General features: G+C 42.4%; 1 protein-coding gene across 21 annotated transcripts; it reads right to left on the bottom strand.

Moving 5' to 3' along the window:
* Window positions 1–1,530: 1,530 nt before the first annotated feature.
* Window positions 1,531–8,831, bottom strand: LOC125513224. 21 transcript variants are annotated; one of them, XR_007285768.1, is made up of 11 exons: window positions 8,671–8,831; window positions 8,323–8,483; window positions 8,106–8,177; window positions 7,846–7,885; window positions 7,679–7,746; window positions 6,903–7,583; window positions 6,671–6,726; window positions 6,515–6,584; window positions 6,295–6,406; window positions 5,261–5,333; window positions 4,919–5,165 (listed from the first exon to the last, which is right to left on the bottom strand). XR_007285768.1 is itself a non-coding variant. In XM_048678279.1 (5 exons), exons 1-5 carry the CDS (start codon window positions 6,980–6,982, stop codon window positions 2,710–2,712), a joined length of 468 nt encoding a protein of 155 aa, XP_048534236.1. In that variant the 5' UTR covers window positions 6,983–7,604; the 3' UTR covers window positions 1,531–2,709. The 21 variants fall into 21 exon arrangements, 1 of the variants encoding a protein (XP_048534236.1); XR_007285771.1 differs by having other exon boundaries at window positions 6,295–6,398; XR_007285765.1 differs by having other exon boundaries at window positions 6,671–7,583.
* Between the last annotated feature and the right edge of the window lie 13,484 nt (window positions 8,832–22,315).

Below are 22,315 nucleotides of genomic sequence, written 5' to 3'. Positions count from 1 at the left end.
TGTTAGGGTTTGATCCCTAGTATCCTCTATGTTCTGAGATTGATGTTGCTATGACTTTGCTATGCCTAATGCTTGTCACTAGGGCCCGAGTGCCATGATTTCATATCTGAACCTATTATGTTTTCATCAATATATGAGTGTTATTGATCCTATCTTGCAAGTCTATAGTCACCTATTATGTGTTATGATCCGTTAACCCCGAAGTGACAATAATCGGGATACTTACCGGTGATGACCGTAGTTTGAGGAGTTCATGTATTCACTATGTGTTAATGCTTTGTTCCGGTACTCTATTAAAAGGAGGCCTCAATATCCCTTAGTTTCCGTAAGGACCCCGCTGCCACGGGAGGGTAGGACAAAAGATGGCATGCAAGTTCTTTTTCATAAGCACGTGTGACTATATTCGGAATACATGCCTACATTACATTGATGAACTGGAGCTAGTTCTGTGTCACCCTAGGTTATGACTGTTACATGATGAACCGCATCCGGCATAATGCTCCATCACTGATCCATTGCCTACGAGCTTTTCATATATTGTTCTTCGCTTATTTACTTTCCCGTTGCTATTGCTATCATCACTACAAAATACCAAAAACATTACTTTTACTACTGTTACCTTTTGCTACCGTTACCACTACTATCATATTACTTTGCTACTAAATACTTTGCTGCAGATATTAAGTTTCTAGGTGTGGTTGAATTGACAACTCAGCTGCTAATACTTGAGAGTATTCTTTGGCTCCCCTTGTGTCGAATCAATAAATTTGGGTTGTATACTTTACCCTCGAAAACTGTTGCGGTCCCCTATACTTGTGGGTTATCAAGACTCGAAATGGTCGAGACGTAAAGATCGATATATTGGAAGGCTATATTCGGACATCGGAAAGGTTCCGAGTGATTCGGGTATTTTTCGGAGTACTGGAGAGTTAAGGGAATTCATATTGGGCCTTAATGGGCCATACGGGAAAGGAGAGAAAGGCCTCAAGGGTGGCCGCGCCCCTTCCCCATGGACTGGTCCGAATTGGATTAGGGAAAGGGGCGTCCCCTTCCTTCCTTCTCCTTCTCCCTTCCCTTTTTTCTATTCCATGTAGGAGGTGGAATCCTACTAGGACTAGGACTCCACACTTTGGGCGCGCCCTATGAGGGCCGGCCTCCTCCTCCCTCCATCCTTTATATACGTGGCCAGGGGGCACCCCATAGACACACAAGTTGATCATTGATCTCTTAGCCGTGTGCGGTGCCCCCCTCCACCATAATTCACCTCGGTCATATCGTAGCGGTGCTTAGGCGAAGTCCTGTTCCGGTAGCATCATCATCACCGTCATCACGTCGTCGTGCTGACGAAGCTCTCTCTCAACACTCTGCTGGATCGTGAGTTCGTGAGACGTCACCGAGCCAAACGTGTGCAGATCGTGGAGGTGTCGTACTTTCGGTATTAGGATCGGTCGATCTGAAGACGTATGACTACATCAACCGTGTTGTCATAACGCTTCCGCTTACTGTCTACGAGGGTATGTGGACAACACTCTCCCCTATCGTTGCTATGCATCATCATGATCTTGCGTGTGCGTAGGATTTTTTTTTTGAAATTACTGCGTTCCCCAACAGCGACGCCAGTAGAGCACGCGGCGGTGGTGGCTTGCTGGAGGAAACGGATTTGGGGGTGCAGCGGAAAAGGGCTCCGCTCTTGTCTGTAGGTGGTGAGGTCGACAGAGGAAGTGTTGGCTGGGAGCAGCTACCGATTTTCTAATGGAGACTGAATTGGAATTTTTGTCTCTGCCAGTTCTTGCAGATAGTCCATGGTTTGTACAAATAACCATATGTAAATCTTAATTTAGTTGCTATTGGAAAAGATTGTTGCTTTAGAACCTTATATGTGGAGCAACTAGAAATAGTACATATGTGTTTTTCCCTGGCTCCCACATCCACATCAGACTGTTGCTCTAATGTTTCTTCCACCACCAACAGGCTATTTGAGAGCAGGGGTGTCCCTGGAGTTCTCCTCCCTTAAATCTTACTACATTCTTTTCTTCATGTTTGCCATTGCGTAGTTAGTGACAATTAGGAATTGTTATTCACTTGAGAAAACAAAGATTAAATCAATGAGGCTCTCAAAAGTAAAATGGCTTACTGAGCTCGACATTGACTTTTTGAGTTAGATATTGACTTTTCTGAGTAGCACAATATAGGTCCTATCTGAAGCCTTTGCCATTCCTGTTATAATGATATTTGATTTTCTTTTGTATATTAACTAGAGAATATTATTGTCTGTTATAATTGCTGAAAGATGTCATATTCCTCTGTTATAATGGTGTTTGCAGTTGGAGTGTACGCCTCTCATTCAAAGAAGAAGCTCAACAATCTTTTGGATGGACTTATGATCGCCGCATATATGATCTTATTGAAGCATGAGTCGAGAACTACAAAATCCATCTATTCCTAGAATGGAGTTGGTTGAAGTTGGGCCTTCAATGGACCTGGTAGTTAGGTGGCACCGACGTTTAGTAAAGCCAATTTTTTATGAGGAAATGCACCAACAAAAAAATTACTGGAAGTGGATTAGATTGTTTGTAGTCATATGCTCTTGAGAAATTTCGTGCTTTGTTTATTTCTTCTGATTATAAATCTTTTTTTATTTTTAACTAACATTGATATATGAAAGAAAATCCTGTGAATTTTTTGCCCTCTCATTGACCATTGTATTTTTCAGTCATAGCTATATACAAAGAAGTACTGTACCTTATAGTTTTGTGTTTTTGGAAATGTCAAACGACATGTTATATATTGTGCTGCATCTGCCCTTCCCCGTAGGCTTAATATTTTCTCTTTCATATCCTTCATCTGAAACTGAAAAATATGAATTATTTTGTTGATATGAATTATCTTTGACGCCATTCATTTTGAATCATTGGAATAATAAAAGAGGTTTGTTTGGAACATTATTTTTCAGGTTTCTAAACACATTTATTTATTTATTTTGTATCTGTTGCAACACATATGTTTCCCTACTAAAGAAAATGATTGTACAATTGTGTGAATTGAGTGGCTGGTCTTTATTGTAGATTAAATTTCTCACATGAAGAATCTTTGCCTGACGCTACAAAAAAATTCTATGTTCTGTAACAGGATTAGTGATCAAATATATCCTTTTTATTGTAAATTTTTTAGTATGCTACTTTGTTCATTAATTTTTCTGGGAATTTATGCTTAAGTTTTATTTCAAAGCAATATCATATTGAGCTAACTACAAGTTAGAATTTTCCAAAACAGTTTCTGTAACATTGTATATCATGTGTTTGCTCTTTATTCATAACATAGTATGCAGTCACACAATTTATATCTTGGTTGTGCATTCCAGAGGGGAAGATGATAGCCTTCCAGAACTTCGACACTTGCTGATCTAACAGTATAGACAAGCAATGCAAGCCAACAAAGAAAATTTGTTAGGGAAGCTCACTTTGAAAATATGAGAAATTTTGCACACTATGACTTGACACTTCTGTTTCCTTCCTACCATTCTAAACCCTTTTACTCCTTTGCCAGAAAGATGGTGAAATGCGATCTGAACTGTACTGGATGCAGGTTTGCTACCTTTTGTTGTGCATGAAACCAGCGTTCTGTGGTGTCTACGTGGATGCCGGATGCCATGTGTGCTTTTGACTTGATGAAGATGCTGACTACTATTTCTTTCGATGCAGAGAAGTTAAATAATGTTGGCAGGCACTAATGATGTTAGGCTATGATCTCCTTTCTTGCACATCTGCTTTTGCTGAGTTCTCAAGTTGGAACATAATATTCGCATGAAGACATGCTTAATTATGTGGTGCGCGGGCTGGGAGCAGTGGTGGTGGAGTCAAAGTAGAGGTGTCAACTTGCTCCCCGATCCAATTTTTATTGGCCTCTTTTTTATATGGTTGCATTCAGTGTCAACTTGCTCTAAAATTTGTTTGATGAAATTATAGGTAACAACGAAGTGTGTGATCTGAGCATCATTATCTTTGGTCACAACAGAGCATTGTGACCTTGTGGTTGGTCAGTACGATACGTTTTTGTTACTCCTTTGTCCCCACATGCTTTTGAGATTGTTAATGGTTACAGGCAATTTTTTTCCATGCAACTTTACTAGCAAGAAAATAGGTCAGAAGTCACTCAAATTAATCATCTACTATTGTCATTTGCACTGGTCTTTGAGAGCATGTAAAATATGAGGAGGGCCGACACATTAGTGTGTTGCGGATTTCTTAATAAAAAAATTCTTGGAACATTGCTTTTGCCCATATTGATAAAAGACACTTGAAATAAAAAATAAATGCAACATAATTTAGATTATAATTATGTATTATTTGGAACAAGCATTAGCAACCACTCAAACTAGCCGAGAAGGTTTGAGGAAGAGCTCGCAAGGTTAATACACCGGCGTGGTCAGCCGACAGACGACGCGGATGCTTCGATGAGGTCGAGCAAGCGGCTAAGCTTAGTCGTGTGGAATGCTTCGAAGGCCATGGACGGTGAGTACAGTAAGTAGCATTACAAATGAGCGGGTGTTGAAATAGAGGGCACGAGCTTGTGGGGATCTTTAGTCATCCTTCCTGTGGGAAGGACATCTTTCATGCTCCGAAAAGCGATAATCAGTTTAAACTTATTATCGATGCTTATTAGAAATGGATATAAGAAATGGTGAGTAATATGGCATGCAGGGCAGGTTTTGTGATTTTTATTTCGCCCATCACAACGCACGGGCATTTGTACTAGTACTAGTAAGCTTGCGCGTGCGTTGCACGTCTCACTTGCCATGAAATAATTATCAAAATAGTTATCTAAGTTACATAGTTATCCATCTATTCATAATCTGTACCAATAATAATATTTTTCATGTGGAGGCAAAAGTAAATCACATGGACAAATGAAGGAGAGGTGCAAAAGATGAAAGGTCAGCCCATTTATATGTAAAATATGTAAGTCATCATTTAACTGAACCGGTCATAGAGAATCAAAATTGGACGAATGATTTAGAAGCTGATCTGTTGATCGGTATACTTTGGCAATGGTTGTACTGCATATTAATTCAAACAAAAAGTTGGAAAAAGGCACAGTAATTTAGGTTATCCGCAAAACTCCATGTATCCATCACATATTTTTTATGTGTATGATCATGACCTAACCTAAAACAAAACAATCAAGAGGGAGACTATTATCCAATAATCCATGAGAACATTGCAACAAAATGCCACTCAGTATGCAACTATAAGGTGCTTACCCTCCAACTTCTTCTTGAGCAACTTCTCCTTTCCCCCCTTCTTTGCTTCCTGTGTCTGCTCCTCTTCAATTTCCTGACAATCAAGAAATTAGAACTCATATTTCAAAGCACTTCAGAAAGTGGCAAAGCTCAGTATACCTGTTGCCCCATATCAAAGTTAAACTGCTTTAGATATAAAGGTTCTAGAGACGTTGCTCCATACGGAATAAGGAATATCAATCAAATACTCAGCTCTAAATGTAACTGCACTACCAGAAATTACATAGTCTTTTTGCAAAATTTGTCGTACTCTTCATATCATAGGTGTGATGTCACATGCAAGGTTTTGAGGTCATTTTTGTAGTTACAAACTCATGCTTCAATTCTTTATGAGGTTACTAAGCAAAGGGTTGCATGCCGTAGTGTCCTCATTTCTCTCCGGCCAATAAAAAGTTCAAAATGGCTCAACACTGCACCCTGATCCACCTTCTAGTACTGCAACTAAATGAGAAGAAAGAAGAGATCTTAGGTAATAATAAACTTAATATTCTAGAAAAATCTGTCCATTTTTGCACGGTTCAGGTAACTACAATACGCACACATGAACACGCCGCATAATCAGCAAGTTGCAACCTACAATCATGTACTCTTCTCACTCACTGCACTCATACCTATGTTCCATAGAGACTGGCAAGTACCAACCACAACAACAATGGAAGGGAACGATGCAAGTGAAATAATATAGGATGATATAGTTGTTATCGCCAAATTAAACATGAATCACTAAATGTAGGATGCTATAGCTGCACCATTGGTTCTGTTGGATTCCATTCATCCGTGCCCATCCAAATATAAGCATTGAAAAAATGCTTCAGAATAGGATCAAATAATCTTACTTCTATGGACATAATGCATTGTAATCTTTGGCAACATAGCTCAGTATTCAACGGACGATTGTCAGCTAGAAGAACAGAGGATATTTATAAACAATAATAACATGAACAGAGATCATTCGAAGCAAAGGAAAAGAACTGAGAGGAGGAGAAGAGGCTTACCACCGAGTTTCGTCTCCGACGGTGGCAGCGAGGATGGCAGCAACAACTTCTGTGGGACAGACTGAAGCATGCTTCTCCTCCGCCCACATGAGCTGCAGACCAACCTACACCTCTGAAATTGTTAATATGAGCTTCATTTGTGAAGCATTTGTCAAACGCTCAAGAATCAAAACACTAAGGCCCGAGAAAACAACATGAAAATAGATTGAAGAACACATACGACTGAGGCTGAAGCAGAATTTGTTACAGATGAACAGGACCTTTGACGCACAATATACCGATCGAAGGACCTTAACAGTACAAAATATGTAAGACCTTATTATTGATAATTATTACAGTTACACAACATGCCTAGCAATTAGAGCGTTCTCAGTACCCTGAATGTGTAGCAAAACTCTGAATCATGATAGCAATGATGGTTCAGATGAAGTTCTGTATATCGCATTGAAGGAGAAGTTTTTAATTAATTAAAGGCACTTTCAGATAATCATTATTTTTATTTTTATTTATTAAAATGTCAGAGAAATTAGCAGTAACACAATCTATGTATGTAATAGTTCGTGACAAATCTGCAGTTAAGAAGAAAAAAAACAAATCAAAATACTGACCTTACAGTTTCAAGCAGAGCAAACAATTGCCTACAGAAAAACATTGGTAAAGATTCATTTGTAGCTCTATAAAAGACCATGATGGTGTTTCCTTTCACCAAACGTTTCTGGCTTGTACAACATAGGAAGAAAATAACATCACTCTCTAATCATAGTTTTAAATAGCCGGCTATAGCTCCGCTATAGCCCGCTATAGCCTTTTCAGCAAGGTGCCGCTAAATGGTCGCCTTCACAAATAGTCCGCTTTAGCCCGCTATAGCTCCGCTATAACTGATTTACAGGCCCGTCGCTATTTTCCATAGCCCGCTATTTAAAAGATTGCTCTCAATGCTCAAATAGTGACATCGGTTTTCATTAAAATTCCAAAAAGCTACGAAGAGTTGAGTGAAGTATGTTGTGCACGACTACAATAGCTTTGGCAATGGTGAAGCCATCCGAGGCAGATACCAATGGGCAATGGGAAGCGGCAATGTGAAAGACATGCGTAATCTTGACATTGGAAGGGGTTCACTCGTTTGGGAACATATATAGATGCATACTTGCAATATGAGTTAAACCAAATATATAGTAGTGCAGACATGGATCTTTTTGTAGGTAAAAAATACTTAGCTCTGAAAGAGTGGAGCCCTTCTCTGAGGTACCAATGCCCACACTCACAGTCAAGCAGTTCATATGGAACTCCTGAAAGTAAATCGGGCCATGAACCTATAGCAGGTTTCGGAGCACCTGATGGACAGATGGAGAAAGAAAATAGGAGAAACACGATGAATGGATACCTGACGCGTGACGCCTTTCCGTGGCAACCTGGCTGAGTACAGCGAGGCCAACGGTGTCAAACAGCATGCTATGAAAATCAATGTCAAAGAAATTAGCAAAATAAAAGCATGCTATGAAAATCAATAGAATACAAAAAAAAATCAGCAAATAATAGCGATGTGCTTACTGTAGGTTGGTTCGCGAGGCCGACCGTGTCAAACGGCATGCTATAAAAATCAATGTCAAAGAAATTAGCAACAACAATACCAAACAGCATGTTATGAATATCAATGGAACACAAAAAATTTCAGCTCATAATCATGATGTGTTCGCTGTAGGCATGGTTGGTTCGAGCCTAATTTGAAGCAACAAAGCGGTGAATCATCTTTGGACGCAAGAAGCAAGCATCATTCATATGATGAAGAAATACCTACTAAAAAACTTCACCTTTACGTCGGTCCATAAATGAAGTTGATTTCACGGCTTGACCAAGCCCATCTGCACCTATGACATGTCCACCTGAATCCAAAAAAAGTAAGAAATTAGAGTTTATCTTGAACCCATGTTTGATGGTTGATTCCACTCTGGACACTCATCAGCTAGAACTCAATGGAGACATAGGGAACGAACAAAAAACTAACATGGACATTAAAAAAAACTTAACCTGGTCGTCAAGCTTGGACGCGAACTTCTGGGTCTTTTAGAAGCTTGGTATGCTTGTTGAATTATGAACCGATGTCATCCAGAAGCTTGCCTAGAAGTAGTATTTACATCAGGCGGAGAGCGTGTTTGACGAATTCTTCTCATGTACCCTTAATCCTATTCCTGCATTAGAGGTACACATGACAAGCTTTGAATTCGCCATGAAAACAATCTGCAGAGAATTATAGTGGACTGGACGTCTGCACAAACCAAGCCCTACTGTAGGTGCTGCCAGTTCCCCGTCGGCGGACCTCGCCATCAAGAGTGAAATAAATAGGAAACATGCTGGAGAGGGGAGAGGGGGGAATACCTGCAGAGCTTGGAGCGCCGCCACCGTCGCTTGTTGGATCTCCGCCTCCTGTTGGTGCCTTGGTGGTGAAGAGGAGGGAGGGGAGGAGTAGGGTTACCGCTAGGCGGCCGTCATAAGGGAGTGGAATGGAGGTTCCCTGTGCGTGTAACGCCATGAGACCGATGCGCCAGGTGTCTTCCAGTTATTTGCTGTTGTTGCCTTATCATTTGTTTGCGTGTCATACATTTCATATTATGTCATGTGCATCGCATTTGCATACGTGTTCGTCTCATGCATCCGAACATTTTCTCCGTTGTCCGTTTTGCAATCCGACATTCCTACGTCCTCAGGCACCCCCTTTTGCCTCTTTTCATGTGCGCGTGTTGAACGTTCTGGGATTGGACCGAGATTTGCCAAGCGGCCTTGGTTCACTACCGGTAGACCGCCTGTCATGTTTCGTGTCATTTGGAGTTCGTTTGATACTCTAACGGTTAACCGGGGAACCGTGAAGGCCTCGTGTGTGTTGCAGCCCAACACCCCTCCAAAGTGGCCTAATAACCCATCCAAACCCCCTCCATCCTCTCGGCCGTTCGATCACGATCGCGTGGCCGAAAACCACACTCCATTTGGACTCTCCTAACTCCCTCTACCTACATATATGTCCTCTCCTTCGAAAAATTCGCGGATGAACCCTAACCTAGCCTCTCCTCGCGCCGCCGGACATTTCTTCCTCCGCCGCCGGACATGTCCACCGCGCCCGGCCACGTCGCCCGACCAATGGCAAAGCGCCATGTCACCTCGCCGCCGCTCTCCACCAACCGTCGCGCGCCACCTGTCGCTTCGCCTCCTCCCCACCGCGCCGGGCCCGCGGAGCCCATGGCCGGCCCGCGCCGGGCCGCGGGCCCGAGTGCGCCGCCCGCTCAGCCCGCGGCTCCCCGCGCCACGCGCCGCCGCCGTTCCACGTGTCGCCGCCCGCCGTCTTGCACCGCCGCCTGCAGCACCACCGCCGCCTCCGCTCATAGCGCCGCCCGCATCCAGCCTCGCCGCCGTGCCGCTCGCCGGAGCGCGCCGCCTCGCCGCCCATCTCCTCGCCGCCGCCCGCCTTCGGCGACCGGAGCTCGCCGGAGCGCGGCACCTCGCCCTGCCACCATCCGGATCCGTCGTTCCGCGCCGTCCTCCGACCTCCTCCGCGCCATGCCGTCTCGCCGGAGTCCGCGCCGCCTCGCCGGAGTCAGCTCTGGCCGGATCTACCCCGGGTGGACGAGATCCACCGGGAGCTCGCCTCGCCCCGCCCGGATCTTCTCGTCCCGGGTCCTCCTCGTCCTGGTTCTCGCGAGGTCTAAATTTCTGCTAAGTCTCAGATATGTGTTATTTTTCTAGCTCTATTCATCATGTCATAACTCCTCATCCGTAGATCCATTTTGCATGCATGATATATCAAAATATTCATCTGGATGTGCTCTTCATTTCATTCCATTGTGCCATGCTTGTTTGAGTCCATCTTGATGCCAAAATGACTATTGCAAGAGTGTTATAAAATGTTAGTTCCTGTTTCTTAACAGATCTTGAGCATTTGTCATTTTTGCCATGTTTATTGTGTGCTGCATATGGCTATGAGCCCTACATGTGTTTTTGGATATGCCATGCCATCTTTACAGGGGTGTATGCCATGTATTTTTGTGATCATTGTGGTGGCTAGCACATGTATGCAAAGTAGCTCTCGTAATATTGCTGATTTCAGGGACTTAGAATTTCACTAAGTCTTTGCTCTGCTGTTATTTTTATTGCTACAGTGAGATCCATACTTCTTTTGAGTATGTTCAGTAAGGATGATTTAGGCATAAGGTTGTGCTCTATCCATCCATGTCCTTATTTGCATTTATGAAGTACCCTAGCATGAATCAATCTTACTCTACTTTTGCTATAAAATGTTCCTGGCAGATTGTTTACGTGTTAATCAATTTTGCCAAGGTTGTTGTAGTTGATCCATGCATGCCATGAGCTTGTTCTTGCTTTGGTTAGCTTCATGAACATGTCTTCTTTATGGTAGTATGCTTAGCTTGTCATGCAATGTCTTGTGTTGAGTGCATCGAGCTCGCAAACATGCCTTCATAATTCTGTTTTTGCCATGTCCAGTTTTCTGCTAATTCTGAATCTGTTAACGAAACTTGCTATGTTTACATGGGTGCCATCATATTTTCTGTGCCCTTTTGGCTTATGGTCAGTAAGGGACTTTTGTTATATTGCTTTGAGTAGATTCATGCCATGCCTTGTATTGCTATGTTCTGATCCTGTAGCATGTTGTTATCCTACTCTAAACATTGCTTCCTGATGTTAATTCCTGACATGTTAGTATTTTCACTAAGACTGTGAAGTTGATATCTTTTGCAGTTTTGCCATGCTTGTTTGAACCTGCTCTTGTGTGATTTAGCCGTAGCTCAGTGTTCATCTTTTGTCAAGCATCTTGAGTAGATCACTGCCATGTGCTTTCTTGCTATGTTGGATTGCAGTAGATTAGTTTCTTGTTGCATTTTAGATGGCATCGTGCTGTTAATCGCAGAATTGTGTCATTCTTGTTTTGCTTGCCATTTGCAAACCATGCATCCGATTCCGGTGATCTTTATATCGATTTCGACCGAAATCAACTCATCTTTCCAGAGGCACACTTGGTTTTCCAAGTTGAGGCATGGTTCAATCTTTTCCTTCCGGAGCATGCATACGCATTGCATATCACATCCCGCATATCATGCCATGTTTTGCATCATGTTACTTGCGCATTGCACCGTGGTTGATTGTGGTTTCCTTTGCCTGTGTTCTTGCCTTGGGTAGATCTGGGAGACGAGTATGTGATCGAGAACCCGTTGAGTACGCTTACGAGGATCAAGCTTACGTCAACTCAGAGAACTTTGCAGGCAAGATGATCATACCCTCGAAATCACTTCTATCTTTGCTTGCTAGTTACTCGCTCTATTGATATGTCGCGATACCTACAACTTGCTATATCATGCCTCCCATTTTGCCATGTCAAGCCTCTAACCCACCTTTCCTAGCAAACCGTTGTTTGGCTATGTCACCGCTTTGCTCAGCCCCTCTTATAGCGTTGTTAGTTGCAGGTGAAGATGGAGTTTGTTCCATGTTGGAACATGGATATTTGTTGGGATATCACAATATCTCTTATTTAATTAATGCATCTATATACTTGGTAAAGGGTGGAAGGCTCGGCCTTATGCCTGGTGTTTTGTTCCACTCTTGCCGCCCTAGTTTCCGTCATACCGGTGTTATGTTCCTTAATTTTGCGTTCCTTACGCGGTTGAGTTATAATGGAACCCATTGACAGTTCGCCTTGAATAAAACTCCTCCAGCAAGGCCCAACCTTGGTTTTACATTTGCACTAACAACCTATCACCTTCCCTTGGGTTCTGCAGACTCAAGGGTCATCTTTATTTTAACCCCCGGGGGCCAGTGCTTCTCTAAGTGTTGGTCCGACCTGAGCGATGTCCGACGCCCCCTGAGCAACCAGGGTCTATGCCAACCCGACGTCTTGCTCATCCCGCGTGTCCTGAGAATGAGATATGTGCAGCTCCTATCGGGATTTGTCGGCACATTCCGGCGGCTTTGCTGGTCTTGTTTTACCATTGTCGAAATGTCTTGTAACCGGGATTTCGAGTCTGATCGGGTCTTCCTGGGAGAAGGAATATCCTTCGTTGACCGTGAGAGCTTGTGATGGGCTAAGTTGGGACGCCCATGCAGGGTTTTGAACTTTTGAAAGTCGTGCCCACGGTTATGGGTAGATGGGAATTTGTTAATGTCCGGTTGTAGAGAATTTGAAACTTAACTTAATTAAAATGAATCAACTGCGTGTGTAGCCGTAATGGTCTCTTTTCGGCGGAGTCCGGGAAGTGAACACGGTTTTTGTGTTATGTTTGACGTAAGTAGTTTTAGGATCACTTCTTGATCACTTCTAGTTTACGACCGTGCTTTGCTTCTCTTCTCGCTCTCATTTGCGTAAGTTAGCCACCATATATGCTAGTGTTTGCTGCAGCTCCACATCACTACCTTTTCCTACCCGTAAGCTTAAATAGTCTTGATCGCGAGGGTGTGAGATTGCTGAATCCCCATGACTCACAGATTACTTCCAAAACTAGTTGCAGGTGCCGATGATAACCGTGCAGGTGACGCAACCGAGCTCAAGGAGGAGCTCGATGAAGATCGTGTCCGTTGTGTTGTTTCGTTTCCAGTCGATCAGTAGTGGAGCTCAGTTGGGGCGATCGGGGATCATTTGCATTAGGGGTTGTCTTTCTTTATTTGGTTCTGTAGTCGGACCTTGATTGTATCTGGATGATCTAATGCTATATTTATATATTGTGTGAAGTGGCGATTGTAAGCCAACTCTTTATCCATTTCTTATTCAGTACATGAGATGTGTAAAGATTACCCCTCTTGCGACATGCCTACCATGCGGTTATGCCTCTAAGTCGTGCTTCGATACGTGGAAGATATAGCCGCATCGTGGGTGTTACAGTGCGCCCCGACGTTCTCTGCGCGCTCTGGTGAAGATGCGTTGGGCGCAGCGGAGTCGGGGGTGGAGGTGCTGGGCGGGAGGAGTACCGCCGGAGGAGGTCGGTGTGGCTGGGGGCATAGGAGGTAGGAGCACCAGCGGAGGTCGACGCAGGAGGTGGCGGCGGAGATCGGGGGTGCATGGTGGGCGAGGAAGGAGAGCGATTGGTGGAAGGGGTAACAGGGAGAAAACGCTTCGTGCGTTCTGTGCGGCGGTGTTTTCATCTGCGGGTGAAGTACGGTCAGTCGGGTTAAAGATAGCCGTTAGATTAAGATTTGTGGGACTAATCGTGTGCTGGCTGGGTCGTGCAGCGTTGTGGGGCTAATTGCGGGGTGCACCTAAGAAAGTTCTTGTTTAATTGTTTATTAGTAGTCTCTACTCCTAATGTCTCAGTTGGTAGGTCGCGTTCCGGGTTTTATTTTCGTCCCACCATTTTCGTCCGGGTTTTTTTCGCTGGTTTTTTTCACCCTCTTCCCACCCCACCCATCCACGCAGCCACCCCAAAAAAACCCCACACTCGAAAAAAAGCTCCATCGATCCCATATATCGTTGCCGCCGCCGCCGTCCGAGAGGGAGACGCCGCCCCCGCCGCCGAACTCCGGGAAACGCCGCCACCAAGTCTCCAGGGCAGGGCGGTTTCAATCCCTGCCGCCGAACTCCGGGAGACGCCGCCGCTGCGGCATAGGGTAGATTTCGCGTCTCCACGTGGTCGCACGCACGCCTGCACCTCCACTCCCCCCCCCCCCTCGATCCCGATCGGATCTTTCTCTCCACAAAAATCGCCACTGCCGGCTTCCTTCGCTCGACTCGGCCATGGTGAAGCTACACCTCCCCCAATTCCTCCCGTTGTCATCGTCATCCTCCGTGTGACCCTGCCAGATTCCACGATTTGGGGATTCCCTATGAGGAGCCGGCGTGTCGTCCTCATCGCAGGCGGGCGGGTGTTGGCATGTGCGCGTATGGAGGAGCTCCACCTCACCCACTTCAGCTTCCTCGTGTCGTCATCATCGTCCTCCGCGCGACCACGCCAGCTTCCATGGTTTGGGGGAGCCTTCCCTATGAGGATCCAGCGTGTCGTCCTTGTCGCACCCTAATTAGGTTCTTGGTGTGTCCGCACCGCCGCACCCTAATTTGATTTCGACTGGAGTCTAGGACGTCAGCGCCACCAGGTACGTACATCTGGCTGTTCATCTTTCTTCCTCCGAACGAGCAGCGACCTATGCGTTTCTGATTCTAGATTTGTCCAACGATTTGCCTGATTGTTTCTCCTCTCTAATCTCTATAGTTTACCAATCAGGTCGTTAGCACTGCCGTCCAGGTGATAATAAACGCCGTTCACCACAACAAGAGGTGAGAGGCAGATTCCAGATAAGGTATGCCTAGCAGGTTTTATGAATCAGAGGCGAGAGGCAGATTCTTGATGATGATTTTTAACTGGATCTTATATTATCATAGCTTTATGCTAATTTCCAAAAATAATTGTCCTTTTTCAATTTTAGTACTGTCATGCCATCTCGAAAGTATGCATTGAGAAGAAATTGTTGGATGAGATAGATAGTTACTATCATTACTAATTTACTAATTTGCATCTCGGATGATTTTATTATTTGATATGCTTAATGATTTTAGATGCCCTTTTTTTGCCTCTAAATTTATGTCTACATAGATTGATTATTATTTAGACCTTTATACTAAAGGCCCTGGATTTTTGTTTCGCCCTGGGCCCCTAAAATCCGAGGACCGGACCTGCCGGCAGCACTTGATTCTACTTTAGCTGCAACCAAGTATCTACTTTAAAGTTATATAGATCAGATTTTGTCGATAAAGCCGATTTTCCTGATTCTATAATCCTTGTTCTGTCAAGCCAAACATGTCATTTTATTTAAGTTTGCATGACTGTATTCTTTATTTGTCAATTTTCTAAAGTTTTATGAACACTTCTGTTTTTCTGTCGAGCACTAATAGAGAGAAAACTGTTTTCTTATTTTTAACCGGGAGCAAACTGCGTAGCAAGATCAATAATGAATGGTTCAAGTCATGTGTTACAAGTTACAATGAGCAGGTGGTACTCAAGTCCGTTGATGATAAGGTTATTATTCGAACATTTACTGCAATGAGGTCTCGGAAAGGGCATTTGCCTCGTGATTGTCTTTAGTACGTTGTCGGTATTCGGTATGTTCCATCTAACCATCTCTATTCTTGCAAGCTTTTGATTTGTAATATATTCAAATAATTTGTATTTAAAAATTATGGGTTAGTAGATCCGTTTTAATTTGCATTTCTATTCTTGCAAGTATTCAGTATTTGCATTCTTTTGTCCACGCTTTAATTCCTAGATCTCGTTTGTTTCGGCAGCATTGTTACTTTGTTGTTTCTTCTGCTACAAGGCCCATGGTTATAGTAAACCTTCTTATTTTAAGCATCCTATCAAACCTACTTAAACAAACGTGTGCCTTTTTGCCCACATCTTCATGCTATTCATCTGCATGTTGCCTTGCATATATATATATATTTGGTCAAAAAGCATACGGTTTCACCACAACAGGTAACACACAGGCCATATGTGTCCTCTGCTTATGGATCTGTACTTGTGTTTCGTATATGCTAACCATACTTTATGTTGCTCTCGCCAAACTCTCGTGTTAACTGTTGAGTGATGGGATCAGTTCATGACCTAACTAAAACCTCTGATCCAACACCTCATCACACTTTTGGTCAGACATGCATATTAGGCCAACGGCACATTTTAGTGAATGAAAACTATGAGATGAGAATAAATAGGCGCTCTGTTTGGTTCAGATATTTTCATACATAATTTGATGTACTTCTCATGGATATCTTCTTACACGTGAGCTTATTTTGAAGATGATAATAAGTTTCTGCCTTAGAGTTAATGCATAGTATATGACCGTCAATCTCCAGTTTGAGGAAGATTTTGGAGCAGCAACATACAAGCAGAGCTAAGATTGGTCCAGCCACTTCATTTATTTTCTGAAAAGGAATTGATGAATGAGAGTATATTTTGAGAGATCCATCTATATGGTACGTTCAATGCTGATTTGATAATTTTGCGCATGTCTCGTGCAGGCATGCCAGCGCCTTCGTCGACCTCCACTCGCCAATCTGTAACGCATATGCCCGTGGTGGCGGGTCACACTCTGATGCAGCCGTGCACGCCGCCGCTACCAGACGACACCCCCATCGAGTAATACACCCCAGTCGAGATTTTCTATATCATCTCTGCCAAGGCGCAGTCATCGGAAGAGATTCAGGTAAGATTATCCTTGTTTTCTACATCAAATTTTGCATGTTCATCTATCTAATCTTTGATACTACATTTCTTAGCTAATGTCCTCCTTGCTTGTACCATGTTCATATGATTAACAAAGGCTTGGCCATCTTAATATAGTAGCCCGTGAGGTGGATATATATACTACTCCCTCCATTCCTAAATATAAGTCTTTTTACAGATTCCAATATGGACTACTGAATGAATCTACACTCTAAAGAATGTCTATATGCATCCGTATGTAGTCCATATTGAAATTTCTAAATGGACTTATATTTAGAAATAGAGGGAGTACTTCAGTTTGCATGAGAGAATAATCACTTATATGTGTGCCTTGATATTATAGTAGGATTGCTTGGATTATTTCTGTAGTACTTTGTCCAAAAATGTTGTTCTAATCCCTATCTCACTTGAACCTGGGTGAACAGTAAAATAATTAAAAAATCTGATTTTTTTAGTGTGAAACATTGACAAATGTTTTCATAGCGAATAGAAATTTTTCACCAGATGACATTCGTGGAAAATATGTCCAAAAAATAGTTGCAAATTTATCACCAGATAACATTGTGGAAAATAGTTGCGTCCGTACAGTGTGTTCTTCGTCGAATTTGTGTTTGATTTTTTCACTATATATAACTTCTTGCTTGCGCGAGGGTGGTGTAGATTTGTTATTTTTTGCCCCGAAAAGAAGGTAGCCGGATTAGTAGTCTAATTGAGTAGATGCTGGTGAGGGAGAGTTACTTGATTTTTATTGAGTACATTATGCTCTGCTTTGTGACGAGGTTTGAAATTTGATGGTTCTGATGTGTAATAGAGGGGGCAAAAGTGTTATCCATTTCATTGTTTCTGTGCATGTTTACGTTGACCATCGGTGGCGGGAGGCGGCATTGCTGGCGGCCGAAGGGGTGCTTGTGGAAGCAGGTGGAATAGTCGGCAGCTGTGGGGATTCGTTATTCTCCGAGGTTGGCGGGCTCGACGCGAGGCTCGATGGGGCTGCGGGATTGTCAAGCAGGTAAAGTTCGTCAACTCGTCCAGTTTGATGCTTTTCAACTGCTGGATAATGATTTCGTGCCATGCGTCGTCTCCATGTATTTACTAAAACATTTACTATGCTCTTCTATTTGGAGAAAGAAGCATGGTGCAGCCTACCAAGCTAGGGAGAGCCATATAATGCCCATCTTGTAATTAGCTGTTCGACTGAGATGTGCTGGACAAAAATATTACCAGTTCCTTTGAGTATGCTTGACTTGTATAATGTGATTTTCATTTTTTTAGAATGAATTACATAATATATAGATATGCATTATTTTGGCTTTAGTAACTGATTTTCTCATGTTTAGAAACATGCGAGGTTGGGGGGTGTGTCTTCTAGCATTCCAATCTGCACTACTTTTGCTTTGTTTCATCGACAGACATCATGTAATTGAAATAGTTTGATTCAGGACACCAAGCGTTTGGGAAAGTGGCATGGCGCTGGTCCTTGAAATTGATGTTCTTAGTTATTTATGATGGAGTTTTATCTGAATTTAACATCGCTGTCCTCAACATCAATTTTGTTGACTCATAGGCGGGTGATTGCTCAACGATGACTGGAGACGATCTTCGGTATTACAACTGGTTTATACCAATGGGTTATTTGCATCTCAAGTTAAATTAGTCACTGTTGATCAACAATGAGATGTGGCCATTGTTTGATGGATCATTGATGGTACGGATGTGCAATGAAACAATGATATACTCAATGTATTGGACCCAAACACCTTCCTGAAAATTGTTCTGAAGGGTGAGACACTGAACCACCACACAATTTCAGAACTATATCTTTATATTATGTCTCTTATTTTTCCCTTATTTGAATTTTATAATCCTTACTTTTCAATACATATCTAAATAGACTTGATGTTTTTGACTAATGGGTTGCAGGGTTAGCACAAGTAAACTATTGTTATGACTTGCGAGGTCTGCTGGAGGTGACCGGATCCGGATGACTTGAGCAAAGCTGTGAAAATTCACGTATACCGTTTACCAAACTCAATTTGTTTGGTCTAGATGCATGACTTTCAGAATAAATTTAGATTGTATGTTTACTCATTGTCGTGATCTTTGTACATCTGTAACTACACCCTACAACCTGAGCCACTTGACGACCTGCAATTAGATGTTACAAAATATAGATGCAATATGTTAATTCTAAGGTGGCATCAAATTCCTAATAATTCATACCTGAAATAAAATTGTGATTTATTCACTATCTTACCTTCATATCCGCGTCGAGCACAACCGAACGCCTCTATTTCCGGTGAGGCCAACTATCCAGAATCCTCCCACCATCTTAAATCCATTGATGTTTTTCTGTTAAAGGCTTTGCTCTATGTAGATACTGAAATTAGCAACGCCAAACTTTTATTTTGGAAATATCACTTTTTTGTGAGAACTGGAAATATCACTTTAGAGTACTTTGGTCTGTAAGTGTGTTGCGCTGCTGTATTTTAAAGACACGGTTTGTATTGGAAAAGATTACATTAAAGATGGTGTCGATCCTGACGACGGGCTGCCTTGCAGGGCAAGGGATGGGGGTACAAGGCATGGGTCTACGGCGCCACACCTTGCTGTTCCCTGCTGGTGGCCAGCGAGCTGTGGCGGTGCTTCTCTGTTGCATGGCGAGGGACTGGGGTGCAAGGCGTGCATCTGCAGTGCCACTCCTGGGGCATGCCTCTCCCGCGACATTGCTGGCATACACAACATACCTTACTACACGGGGATTTCCTCTCTGAACTAAATATTATGTCAGAACTGAATATTACGTCCGAAGACTGAAACATCCAGAAAGCTTATTGAGACTATTCATTGATGGTGTTTCTCTACTACACGAGGAAGGTAATTGTCGTTTATGTGCTTCTTTTCCTATTTCAATGCACCATTGTGTTATTTTGGTTGAAAAATTAAAGTTTCTACATATTTTCATGGTTTATGAAAAGTAGCTGAGATCCGTTGTTTTATTCCTACATATTGAGGAAATTCTGGTGAAGCTAAAGTTGGTGTTGTTTCTCTTTTTTTTCTGCGATTTAGTACTGTTGACATAGTTGCTAAAATTTATTATTTCAAAAGATCAGTGTAGTGGTGCAGGCTAACAAAATCGTATTGTCTACAAGCCTGAGGTACACAAACATAACAACTGATGAAAGAAGAACATATTTGTAACTTGTTGAACAGAAGAACATTGAAACACTTGTTATTGCATTATATATTTTAGTTGCAATAGTATTTGATTTTGCATGAAGAAATATGTTGAGTGTTTCTTCGTTCAGTTTCATGTGCCAATTAGGCATGGACGACGACGGCCATGATCCCATCATCGCAAGCTCACGGGAGGGAGACACACGTCTCATCCAGTGTAATAGCACGCTTCAAAAAATCCCTAACCCTCCATGGAGCCATTGCCAGGGTGATGAGATCAACACCACCCACTAGCACCACCACCGAGCTGTAGACGGCGTGTCATGGTGCTCCCTAGCTCTTCCCGCCTCTTAAGAGACCACATGGCGTTCTGGCAGTTCTGGTGCAGTTTTTGGCCAAGGCTGGAAACCAAGAACACTTAATTTTGATCATGGACGTGACATTGTGGTCAGCGTTGTGCGGTGCAGTTCGGAGTTTTCTTGCCTGGCGTATAACAATGCATGTTCAATGGGGTAGCCTCTTCTCAGGCACGAGTATCCGAGGCAGACCACGACATCTATTTAGAATAGCTACAACAAAATTGTGACAGAGATGGTTAGTGGGAGAAGGAACTTGAGACCACAGTCAATTCTGCTATAGGGGCTGTGTGTAGAAGATAATAGTAGCAAACATAGAAGTCACTTTGGAAAAAAAGTGTGCATATATTGTTGTACTAGAGATCCATTCCTATATTTCACTGATATGCATGGTTGAATTGTAGTATGTGTGATAAGTGAGAATAATGTAATATGAAGCGAAACGTGGTGGACAGGGCTTCACATTGTTGTTTTTCAGTAGAATATGATGTTCGTCTCTTTTTCATATGGACTACAATATGGTCAATGGTAGCTTGCTGAATAGGTTAAGCTAGACCCAAGACATAATTTCACGGCGAGAATTTGACATGTTTAATTTTTTATGGAAAGAATATTTGCTGCTAATAATTAATGATACAAGTTCTGATTTGTTAGTGCAACATTATCTTCCATGTATATAGATTGAACAAAATATAAGCTGAAGTGGAATATCAAGCCTTAATTTATACTAAAGAATGATATAGGTTTTCTCTATGTGTAGAATAGGATTATTTTTCCTTGGAGAATCTACTAGCTGGAGTGGTCAATGTCGATATCCTTGTGAAAGTTCGCATGATCTTAGCATGAACCAACTCACAATGTTATCTCGAGCAGTGCTTTATTCACTTAAGTATCATTTTTAGGAAAATACTAGGTAAAAAGCCTATTGCAAAAAATTAGACGCGAAGTTTATAAGGGTTACATGTATGCAATCTACACGGGCCTATCTAATGTTAGAGTTTCATACCTCTAATTATTTGTATTTATGTATTCTAGCTATGGATACCAGTAGCCTTAGTTCTTTTAAAGTACTGCATCTATAAACTTTACTATTTAGATATTGTATATGAAAATATCAAGTAATTATAAATGCCATTTATGATCACAGACAATCTTGTTGTATGATTGTTTTCATGGCCTTCAAAGGAGAGATATCCTAGAAGTTGAGTGCAGTTGGAGGGGCCTCAGTCCTTTTGAGCCAAGAAAAGTTGATGGGGCCTGTCCAAGCTATGAATAGTATATGGGAAAGTGTTGAAATATTTTGTGTTTCCATGGTTTCTAAATGGTAGGAGGTATGTGTAGTAACCTGTATGGTTTCAAGTGCCTAATTTCATGTTTAAAAGTTTGCCAGGGAATTCTGGTTGTAGAATCTTGGAATAAGGAAACAAAATCCTACATGTGTCATATTGAAATAATGAGTGAAGTGCACTGTAGGTCCTTGAACTATTTCAGGGGTGTGATGTAGGTCCTCAAACTATGAAAATCGTCATCCAGGTTCTCGAAGTGCAGTAAGTGTGTTATTCAGGTCCAAAATCTCCCTGACCCCCTCTAACTGTCCAGCTGATGCCGTTAACTGTGAACACTAAACAGTAAACCGTGAATAGTAATAATAGCGTTCCAGAACATCATTTTTGTTCATGGTTTATTGTTCAGTGCTCACGGTTAACGGCGCCAGATGGCCCGTTAGAGGGGGAGATTTTGGACCTGAATGACACATTCACAACACTTCGAGGACCTGGATGACGATTTTCGTAGTTCGAGGACCTACGTGACACCCCTGAAATAGTTGGAGGACCTACGTGACACCCCGGAAATAGTTCGAGGACCTACAATGCACTTCACTCTTAAATAATGTTTAATAACAGACATGCTTTCATGAGATGATTAATCTTAAACATAAAAGGGCCTCCATGTGCCACCTATCATTTGTAATGCCCAGTAAAGAGTTCTATGGTTTTGTATGACTTTATTTGTTTTGTTCATTATATCTGGTGGTATATGTTACCGAATTACATTGCAAGTGAAGTGGATCTCAATATTTTCGTATGTGATTGGCTATCTTTTCTATACATGTGAAATTTGATATGCAATCAGTAACAATCAACCTGCAATGAGAAGGAAGGCATAGTGATGTAATCAGTAGCCTGATATTAAATACTAATAATAATAATATCAATAAAAGAATGTTCTCAATTTTTTAAGGCCCGTGACGACGCACGGGCACTCTACTAGTGGAGATGGAGATGG

This window comes from Triticum urartu, chromosome 6, assembly GCF_003073215.2.
Source record: "Triticum urartu cultivar G1812 chromosome 6, Tu2.1, whole genome shotgun sequence".
In the NCBI taxonomy this organism is placed as follows: Eukaryota; Viridiplantae; Streptophyta; class Magnoliopsida; order Poales; family Poaceae; genus Triticum; species Triticum urartu.
This window is presented reverse-complemented; position numbering and strand designations above follow the sequence as displayed.

What these genes read in the sequence shown, in the direction of transcription:
- LOC125513224 (XM_048678279.1), bottom strand. Translation starts at nt 6,982, where the DNA reads ATGGTCTTTTATAGAGCTACAAATGAATCTTTACCAATGTTTTTCTGT. An exon ending in GCTCTGCTTGAAACTGTAAG is followed by an intron (nt 6,585 to 6,902) that starts GTCAGTATTTTG and finishes TGTACTGTTAAG; the next exon opens with GTCCTTCGATCGGTATATTG. An exon ending in GCTCAAGAAGAAGTTGGAGG is followed by an intron (nt 2,851 to 5,260) that starts GTAAGCACCTTA and finishes CATATTTTTCAG; the next exon opens with TTTCAGATGAAGGATATGAA.